General features: G+C 55.8%; 1 protein-coding gene across 7 annotated transcripts in view; it reads left to right on the top strand.

Annotated features, from left to right (window-relative positions):
* Positions 1-3,000: 3,000 nt before the first annotated feature.
* Positions 3,001-9,930, top strand: part of Fblim1 (filamin binding LIM protein 1) — a 25,212-nt gene continuing 18,282 nt past the window's right edge. The window contains exons 1-4 of one of the 7 annotated variants that reach the window (XM_055611442.1): positions 3,001-3,135; positions 4,247-4,316; positions 8,816-8,866; positions 9,260-9,518. In XM_055611442.1, the coding sequence (XP_055467417.1) occupies positions 9,278-9,518 (241 nt within the window). In that variant the 5' untranslated portion in view covers positions 3,001-3,135; positions 4,247-4,316; positions 8,816-8,866; positions 9,260-9,277. Of the gene's footprint in view, positions 3,136-4,227; positions 4,317-4,827; positions 4,887-6,517; positions 6,626-8,812; positions 8,867-9,259; positions 9,519-9,930 lie in introns of those variants that run through there. The other 6 variants (XM_055611438.1, XM_055611439.1, XM_055611444.1 and 3 more) reach the window with 6 other exon arrangements.

The raw sequence follows: 9,930 nt of genomic DNA, 5'->3' as shown, positions 1-9,930 counted from the left end.
GAGGCCATAAAATGACATTGGGTCCCCTGAAACTGGAGTTACAGACAGGGAGAGCTACCACGTGGGTGCTGGGAATCCAGCCTGGGTCCCCGGTTGCTGCTCTTCACTGCTGAGTCATCTTTTCAGCCCCTCTTTGTGCTTTTTGGGTTTTTGTTTTATTGTATTTTGTTTTGGGGCAGAGTTTCATGTCATCAACGCTGGCCTAAAACTCACTATGTAACTAAGGCTGGCCTTAAATGCTTAATCCTCCTGCCTCCACCTCCAAAATACTGGGGTTGTCAAAAGATATGCGGCTTCAGACTCACTTTCTGATTCATCACACTTACTTTCTGATTCAGGCTGACTGGGAACCCAGCAATATAACAGTGCGACTAGACCAGGCTGGCCCTGAACTCAATGTTCCGGTCTCAACCTGCCAACCTTCCAAGCACTGGGTTTTCAGGCTACCACACCTGGCTCAGCTCAGACACGGAATTTAAACTGGATTGGGGGCAGAAAGTAAGCTTCTTTTTTTTCATTGCAAGACTGGGTATGTGGTTCACCTGGCAGGATGCTCGTTTATTGTGCTCATGGCTCTGGTTTCCATCCTCAGGCAGGGGTCAGAAGTTCAAGGTCACTTTTAGCTGCAAACTAAGTTGGAGGCCCATTTGGGATGCTTGAGACCTTGCCTCAGAACAACAACAACAAAGAAAGCAATTGGCCTAGCCACCCCCAACGTGGATTTCAGGTGTGGCGTCAGTTGTCTGTCCATCTTGCTCTGTGCTGTCACCCTCAGCACTTGTCCAAGGGAAGGTTACAAGTGTTTCCGGGCTCACATCCTGCCAGCCAACAAGCCCTCCAGGAAAATACAGCCTCTTTCCAGACCGTCCCAGCCACAGGCCAGGGACAGCTCAGGTGCTCATTTTGGATTTAATAGCTGCTATAATTGGCCAACCCTGAGTCATGTACACATGGCCAGGGGCCTATGACGAATCCTCTGGAACACTGAGATTGAAAGGGAGGGTTCCCCCAAAAGAAGGCAGTTGCCATGCCAGCATTAGAGAAGGCAAAGTAGGGCTAATCCCTGGGTCTCCTATAAAACCACATCCCTGCCTTTAGCAGGCTGTCCCTCTCACAACAATATCCCCGAATTTCTGTCCTGTACACACATGGGTCACAGCTGAAATGCCTTGTAGGTCCCAGGCATCTTTTGATTACTATTGCTGTCATGAAACAGCATAACCAAAGTTGGGGAGGAAACAGTTTATTCAGCTTACACTTCCACAGGGTAGTCCATCACTGAAGGAAGCCAGGACAGGAGCTCAAACAGGGCAGGACCCTGGAGGCAGGAGCTGATGCAGAGGCCATGGAGGGTGCTGCTTACTGGCTTGCTCCCTATGGCTTGTTCCCTATGGCTTGTTCGGCCTGGGTTCTTGTTCGTTCTTTCTTTCTTTCTTTCTTTCTTTCTTTCTTTCTTTCTTTCTTCCTTCCTTTCTTTCTTTTTTCTTCCTTCCTTCCTTTCTTCCTTCTTTCTCTCTCTCTCCCTTCCTTCCTTCCTTCTTTCTTTCCTTCCTTCCTTTCCTTTCTTTCTTCCTTTTCCTTCCTTCCTTTCTCCTTCCTTCCTTCGTTCCTTCCTTCCTTCCTTCCTTCCTTCCTTCCTTCCTTCCTTCCTTTCCTTTCTTCTTATTTATTTATTTATTTTGGTTTTTCAAGACACAGTTTTTCAAGAACTGGCTATCCTGGAACTCTACACCCAGGCTGGCCTCCGACTCAAATATCTGCCTGCCTCTGCCTCCCAAGTACTGGGATTAAAGTTGTGTGTTGCCATCACCTCCTGGCGCTGCTTTCTTACAGAATGCAGGACCCCCACCCAAATGAGCTGGGCCCTCCACCATCAACCACTAATTAAGCAAATGCCCTACAGGCTCGCCTACGACCTGAGCTCCTGGAGGCGTCTTCTCGGTTGAGGTTCCCTCCTCTCAGATGAGTTTAGCTTGTGCCAAGTTGACATTAAAACTATCCAGCACAATCTTTATCTATAGTTTTCCCATCGCTTATAAGAAAGCCACAGACATGGGTTGCAAGAGTGAGGCCCAGAGAATCGATTTGTCCAAGGTCAAACAGGTTGCCAGGGTCACTCTCAAAGATAATGATAATGACGCAGTTGTGCCCCAGCCCAGTCCTGCCACTATCTGGGCCCTATCAAAGCCCCGTGCCAGCCCCACGCCCACCAGGGTACCTGTGAAGCTGTGGGCAGGAAATGCAGCCCCCTTCAACTTCAGTCCAGACAGATAAGCAGGGAGATGGGGACAGGAGCTGGGGGCGATCAGGGCCTTCCCGGGACTGTTTGCCAAGGACTGGATTCCCCCCATCCCCCACTTCATGCAGGTACACATGTGCTACCAGAAATGTAGGGTTTTATTTCATTTTCTCTTTCTTTTGGTTTTTTTGACATAGGGTTTCTTTGTGTAGCCTTGGCTGTCCTGGACTCACATTGTAGACCAGGCTGGCCTTGAACTAACAGAGATCTGCCTGCCTCTGCCTCCCCGAGTGCTGGAATTACACCGTGCACCATGGAGGGGAACAAACAGGCCAGGCAGTTGGTTCTGGGTTGGCCCAGCAAGCTCACCAAGGAGAGACCGCCAAAAGGCCACTCCCATGCATCCCAGGCCCAGGGTACACACTGTGGCTCGGGGAACCTGGAAGCAATGTGGCCATCTTCCCAGAGACACTTCCTTTCTGCCCTCCAGTCAGTTGGTCTGAGCCCTTGGATCTTGCTGGGCTGGAGATGCTGTGGGCAGAATGTTCCAGAAACTAGGCAAGAGCGATGTGGAAATCCCCAGGCTGCCAATTGCAGAGCAGCTATGGTGGCCCTAGCAGAAGACTCTCCCCTTGCCTGCTAGGACTTCTGAGGAGGGAAGAGAGCTGGCCTGAGCCTGGCAGAGGGGAGGAGGGGAACAGAGCCTATGAGCTGGCAGACAGAGGGCGTGTGTTCTCCGCCAGCACACTTCCTGGGTTTCCATTGCAGGAAGTTTGGCACCTGCCTATCGGTGCCATTGATACCCAGGCTGGGGCAGGCGACTTCGAGTCAGGACAATCCTCCAACTGGGAGCAGCAGCAGGAGGAGGAACAGAGGCCAGGGGTACAGGACAGCAGGTGCGTGGACCCCCCCATACTGCCTCAGACTGCCCCAAGTGTATGCGGGGGTGAATGCGGGGAAGCCTGGATCCTAGCTTTGATCCCTTTGACCTTGGGTGGGGCCCATCAACCCTTCGGTGTCTCACTGTCGCACTGTGGGACAGTGGGTAGATGAGTAGACGGAGAACAGGGTGGAGGTACAGAGAGGGGCTGGTTCCATTTTGACTTAGAGGGTTCTGCAGCTGAAAGGGTCCGAGCACTCCTCCTGGTTGCCTTCCCCACCTCTGGTGCCCCACTTCACACCTGTTGCAGAGAAGAAGCCCCATGGCCAGGCTGGGAGTGCACCTAGGGGCCCTTGAGCACAGGTAGCCTCAGTGTAGTACTGAGCGCCATCCTTGGCTCTCCTCTGGGGATGGTGGCAATGATCCAGCCTCTGGGACTACAGATCCGTGTGCCTGAGGGGCACCTGTGGTCTGGCTTGGATCCAGCTCTCCCTGTGCCCATTGGACGAGCCTTGATCCTCTCTGGCTTCAGCGTCCGGTCTGTGGGGTGGGTCCTATCAGCCCAGTAGGAGAGTCTGGAAGGGTTACAAGACAGGTTTCAAAGGGACGAAATGAAAGCCTCTAGATAGGGCAGTCACTGCAGGGACTGTAGACTTAAGAATCAAAGGGGAAGAGCTGATGGCAAAGGGAGGGAAGGCCATTAAGGGGGTATGGGGCTTCGTGGGGAGGAGGAGGATGCTGCTGACCTTTCGGGCACCCACTCTGACCTCTCTTGGTGTAGTGGTCCCTTCAGCAGCAATCCCAGGACCACCCTGAGGAGTGGTTGTTGGGGGGGGGGGTGGATCTGGCCTGCCTGTCTTCCAGATGACTCTGGGACCAGCTCTCCCCTGCCCCCTCCCCCCATTGTGGCTTTAATCAAAGGAACAATCTGCTTGCCTGGGAATCAGACCCAGATTCCTTTCCCCAGCCTCCTGAGGCCTCCAGGGACCTGGGCAGCCCAGCGAAGCCCCATCCCAGGCCCCAGGGCTCAGGGCCTTGCTTTTCCAGGGGCCAGTAACAGGGCCAGGAAGCAAACAGGTGACCTGATTGTCTCCCCTGTCTCTCGCAGGGGCCTCTTTCCACCACAGGACCTGAGACCCACGTGGAGAGGGATTAATAGGCTCAGAAGGAAGAGACAGCCCAGGACAGCAGAGCCAGGTGATTGGCCTCACAGGGGTCTCTGGAGACTCCTCCTCCAGGCATTTCTTGAAAAAGCCCCACAACCCCAGTTTATGTTAGCTCCTGGTTCCCTCAGCGTTATCGCTCTAACTCCAGGCCAAGTTGCCGAGGTGGGCAGTGGGGACCCATTTTAGGGATTAAAAAATCTGAGTCTTAGGAAAGCGGGGTGGCAGTCCCAGGTCAAGCCTCACGCAAGACCCTGAAGAATCTCAGAGCCAAACCGAGTGTGAGTACCCCTCTCTACCAGATGGGGCAGGTAAGGCGGCTCATCCAGGTGACCTAGGTGGAGGGTGTCAGAGATCCCCCCCAACCCCGTGCACCGTGTGGATGGGCAGCGGAGGAGGAGCCACCAGGAGGGGAGGAGTGGCGGGAACAAAGGGAGGGGGCGCGGCCACAGGTGGGGGGGCAGGTAGGGCGAGCCCGCGCCCCCTCCCCGAGCGTCACCTTTTATGGTAAGGCGCGCGGGGCGGCGGGCAGAGGGAGGCTGGGGCGGGAGCGAGGGGCGGAGGCGCAGCGCCGGTGGAGGCCGGGACATGGGGCGCGCGGCAGGTAAGCGGGTGCGGCGTGGGGGTCCAGGCTGTGCGCCCCGGGCAGGGTCACCCATAGGTGGCCGCACGGGCAACTCTCTCGGCCACCGCGGTGGACCCAGCCGGGCGCTGCTTGGGGGCTTGGGGCGGGGACTGTTCCTGTGTTCTCTTGTCCCTGTGTGTCCCAGGATCTCAGCCGTGGGGACACTGGGAGGCAGAGTGCGGGGACTGCGCGGGGGTCGTGTCCCTGCTCTGGAGTGGGATGGGGTGGGCGGAAGCTCCCGCACAAAGAGAACAGCCTCCCGCACATGGATCGAATTAAGAGTCACCGCGGTGACCCGGCCAGCTGCCCGCTCTGCTGCTTCTCCAGGGCGCGGAGTTCCCGAGTTCCTGCGTCCCCCGGGCCTGTTCCCAGCTCCAGTCCCGAGAGGGAAATGAAGGTCCTGGGGTCCTCCCGCCTGGCCTGTCAGGGTGTGGAAATGGGCGGTCCCCGAGGTGTACGCAGCCACTCTGCCCCTCTCCAGCCCTGTCCTGTGGTCCCAAGGGGAGAGGGGCTGGGCAGCGCCCAGATTCCTGCTCTCAACAATGGAAACCACTGTCCACCAGCCCCAGGGCTCCGCCTGCCCTCTGGAGCTGAATGTCCAGCTGGCCTGTTCTCAGACACCCTCCGGGGCAGACTTCTAGTCACTGAATGAATAAAAATCCAAGCCCAGAGAGGTTGGGTAACCGCATCAAGGTCACCCAGTACGAAAGAGCCACGGCCCAGGGAGAACCAAGCTCTGTGCCCCTTCCTTTCACTGGAGTAGGAAAGAGCCCTTCTGAGTACCCTTCTGAGGCGTGTCTTGTGGGGGACTTACACTCCGACCTCTAGCAAAATTTAATTCTGGCCCCAAACTTAGATTGCTTTGTGAGTCTGTGTGGAAAGGGCAGTGCTTGGAAGCGACTCGGAGGTGGCTTTAGGAGTGGGGGCAGAGTGAGCGAGGAAGGAGGGGACTCCTCCAGGCCTCCAGCAGGTCCCCTCCCAGGGCCTGTAGCCTAAAGCCGGCCCTAGCCGGCTAACTGGCCGGCTCTCAGCCTCCTTCCTTCCTCTTGACAGGAAATGACTTTCCTTCCCTTTGTTCCCACTTTCTCCGCTTACCCAACTGGATCTGGGTGTCTGATTTGGCCTCCGGGGGAGGAAGGATGGGGGGTGGAGGGTCGGCTGGGAAGTTGTCATACAATGCCTCCCCGCTCCAGGGTTAACTCAGGGGCAGTGGAGCCAAAGGGGAGCGCCAGCCGGCTCTCCTTATGGGAACTGACAGGGCTTTGAAAATCCCCAGCGCTGCCCTATCCCCGAGGTCCCCCCCCCTCCCCCGGCTCCATGACAACCTTAGGGGCGGGTATGGCTGCCCAGCTGTGAACATCTGGCCTCCACGCTGGATGTTTCCGAGAAAGCAGGCCGAAAGGAATGGGGGTCAGAGTAGGGGCTAAGGAGGTTGGAGGAGGGTTCCTGAAGAGCCACAGCCTGTCCCGGAGGATTCGCCTAGGACGTGTGGACCGCCAGAAGCTGGTCTGGATTGGGTCATTTGGGGGAAGGGGAGGAGCTTGGGGTCGGGGGAGGAGGCTTGTGTGGTCCAGGGGAGAAAAAGACCAGGGGTGCCGGTGGACTTTCAGGTTGCATGGTTCACTGATAGGACTCCAAGCCTGCTGGAGGGCCAGGGAGACACGCGCCAGCTCTTGTTGGGACCCTGTGACAGAGCCACCCTACAGCTGAGGTTTGAGGTCTGAGCTCTTGGCTTTATGAATTGTAAGCGTTAGCGTTTCTGCTTCACTTCTAAGATGTCCTCTGAAGACGACTTACAAAATAGGTTTTATTTATGGGGCTGAGGTTGAGATAGGATCTAACTATGTAGCCCAGGCTGGGCCTGAACTCCTAGTCCCTCCTGCCTATGCATCCTGGCTTCAAAATAATTGTCTGTCTTCCTTCCTTCCTTCCTTCCTTCCTTCCTTCCTTCCTTCCTTCTTTCTTTCTTTCTTTCTTTCTTTCTTTCTTTCTTTCTTTCTTGTTTTGTTTGTTTGTTTGTTTGTTTGTTCATTGAGACAAGATTTCTCTGTGTAGCCCTGGCTGTCTTGGAACTCACTCTGTGGACCAGGCTGTTCGCTAACACAGAGAGAGATCAGCTTGCCTCTGCCTCCTGGGTGCTGGGATTAAAGGCGTGCTCCACCACCATCACCTGGCCCAAAATATATATATATATATATATATATATATATATATATATATATATATATTTTAAGATCCTGACCCCCATGCCTTGGAGACAGGGTTTTTCTACATAGCCCTAGCTATCCTGGAATTCACCGTGTAGACTGGGTGGGCTGGCTTCCAACACACGGAGACCCCCCATCTCTTCTCTGCCTCTGGAGTGCTGGGATTAAAAGCATGCACCGCCATTCCTGGTGCCCCCCGAGCTATTTTCTTGGCATTTTTCTCTGTGAGCCAGCAGGAGGGTTCCACATCTGCTGTCAGGGGCTCTGGGGCTGTTACCCCTCCCTACTGTCCAGCCCCACGGCTTAAGACTAACCATCACTCCTCCCCCAGTGCCTGTGACTGGGCTTCAGGGTCATGTCATGGTAGCCCAGACAGAACCAGGAAGGGAGATAAAGGGCACATTTTTAGCCAGGGAACTATATTTGGGTGCCAGGGATGATTTCTGTGCTATGTGGCCAGCGCACCGCCAGCCTGGACCTCAGCCTGGACCTCAGCCTGGACCTCAGCCTGGACCTCAGCCTCAGAGGCGGCTGTCTCCATGCACTGCCTGCCTTTCCCTGCTTCCTCTGCCTGGGTCTGTGCTTCAGCACCCTCACTGTGAGCTGCTCTCTGGCTCATGATGCAGGCAGCTGAAGGCAGGCAGGGTTTCCTGAGGGCATCAGACACGTGGATAGTGAGCCAGCAGGTCCCAGCATGGCTGTCCTCATCAAGAGGAAGCAGACATCGCTCCAGGGTGGAAGTCAGGGGTCACTTCCTGGAGGAGCTGAGGTTTAAACTGGGCCTATGAGAGAGAGCTGAAATTAGCCCTGTAGGAACAGAGAGAGGAGAAAGCTGGTTGGATCTTCCAACAGAGAAAGACACTCTGGGGGAAGAAAGGGTGGCTAAAAGAACTTGAGGTGGATGTGGGTGTGGCTTAGTGGCAGAGCTAGGTACCTCCTGTGTACCAGACCCCATCCCCAAGTCAGGGAGATGGCAGGGTTGGGAGAGGTGAGACCTCAAAAGTGTAGGGTTATCCTTGTGAAGTAATGAGAGTCTAAAAAAAAAACCTTTTCGTGTGTGTGTGTGTGTGTGTGTGTGTGTGTGTGTGCATGTGTGTGGTTTTTCAAGACAAGGTTTCTCAAGCCCTGGCAGCCCTGGAACTCACTCACTCTGTGGGCCAGGCTGGCCTCGAAGTCAGAGATGCACCTGCCTCTGGCTCCTGATTGCTGGGATTACAGGCGTGCTCCACTGCTACCTAGCCATTAAAAATTTAAGCAAAGGAGAAATGGACTTATGTTCTGGAAAGATGAGGGTTAGGAGGTGAGATAGGAAACCATCCAGCTCCCCACAGCTGCTACACACACACACACACACACACACACACACACACACACACACACACACACGGAAAGGGAGGGAAGGGAGGGAGGGAGGGGCCGAGAGCCTGATCTTGAACGAGGGCATGGTTTTGGAGATGAAGCAGCATCAAGGATGTGCTGGATGGGGGTGGGATGAAGAGGGCAGAAGAGAATGGAGCAGTCAAGTGCAGGAAGTGCAGGGCTCTGGGCTGAAATGCCAGCTCTAGGGCTGGGTGACCCTGGACAAGGGACTTGTCACTGATGAAAGAGAGGTTGGGTGCTCAGGGTAGCCTGGGAACAGAGCAGGTTCTGTCCTTTCCTCGTCCTGCTGCTCTTACATTCCTGTTTTCTTCCTTCCAGTAGAGCTGGCCTGAACCTTGGACCTTGTCTTCCAGTGGGGATTCAGTATCTCAGGTGAGGGAGGGGCCTGTGTCTGTCAGCTGCCTGGGCTGGGCTCGGCTCTGGAGGAGGTGTCCAGAGTTGCTTGCTGCAGGGCTGTCCATTGCTCTGGAGCATAGGCCGCTGGGAGGGGCCTTCCGGGTGTGTGGGCCCCTGTGACCTGGCCACCTGGCCTATCTGAAGGCCGTCCCCTACCCCTCCTGCTTCCCTCCACTCCTTCCTAACTGTGCAGCGTAGGCTGGCCTAGACCTCACCAGTCTCCTGCCTGGGTCTCCTCTCTGGTGAGGCTGGGTGTGGGCCCACCAGTACAGTGAGGTTGCCTTGTGGGAGACAGGAGGAGGCCCTGGGCAAACTCATCTGTGTGGCCAGCGGGGTGCCCTGTGACAACCTGAACCCCTCTGCTCCCAGCCCCAGCAGGAGCCGACCATGGCCTCCAAGCCAGAGAAGAGGGTGGCCTCCTCTGTCTTCATCACCCTGGCACCCCCACGCCGTGATGTAGCAGTGACTGAGAAGGTGGGCCAGGCAGCTTGTGAAGCCCGACATGCCCGGCCCTGGGAGACCCTTCCCACAAAGACTCCTGGCTCGGGCAGGAGCTCCAACGCCGTGGCGCCCTCTGGCAGGACCCCTGCCTCCATCCCAGCAGCCCCACCCCAGCTCTCCAATGGAGGTAAGAGAGTGGCCCTCAGGGGGCTAGGGCAGAGACAGCACCAAGGCAGGGAGGAAAGGGCAGGCTCTGGGTCACTCATTCACCAAGCACCTACTGTGTGCCAGGCCGACCCTGGAGCCCACCCGACTTTCCCATGAGCCCCTGCTCCGCTGCTCCTCAGGTCTGTGACATTGCAGGTCGCTTAACCTCGCTGAGCCTGTGTTTCTGAGCCTGTAAAAAAGGAAAACTTCAAAGTGTAGATGGACCAAGAGCATTAATATAGGACCAGCAAGATGGCAGGTAAAAATGCTCGCTGGGCAGATCTAAGAACCTGACTTCAATCTGCAGAACTCCTGCGAGTTGTCCTCTGACCTCCACATGTACATACACACACACACACACACACACACACACACACACACACACACACACA

This window comes from Psammomys obesus, unplaced genomic scaffold (genome assembly GCF_907164565.1).
Source record: "Psammomys obesus unplaced genomic scaffold, mPsaObe1.curated_primary_1811, whole genome shotgun sequence".
Lineage (NCBI taxonomy): Eukaryota > Metazoa > Chordata > Mammalia > Rodentia > Muridae > Psammomys > Psammomys obesus.
The sequence above is the reverse complement of the archived record's forward strand: the minus strand, read 5'-3'. Positions and strand labels throughout refer to the sequence as shown.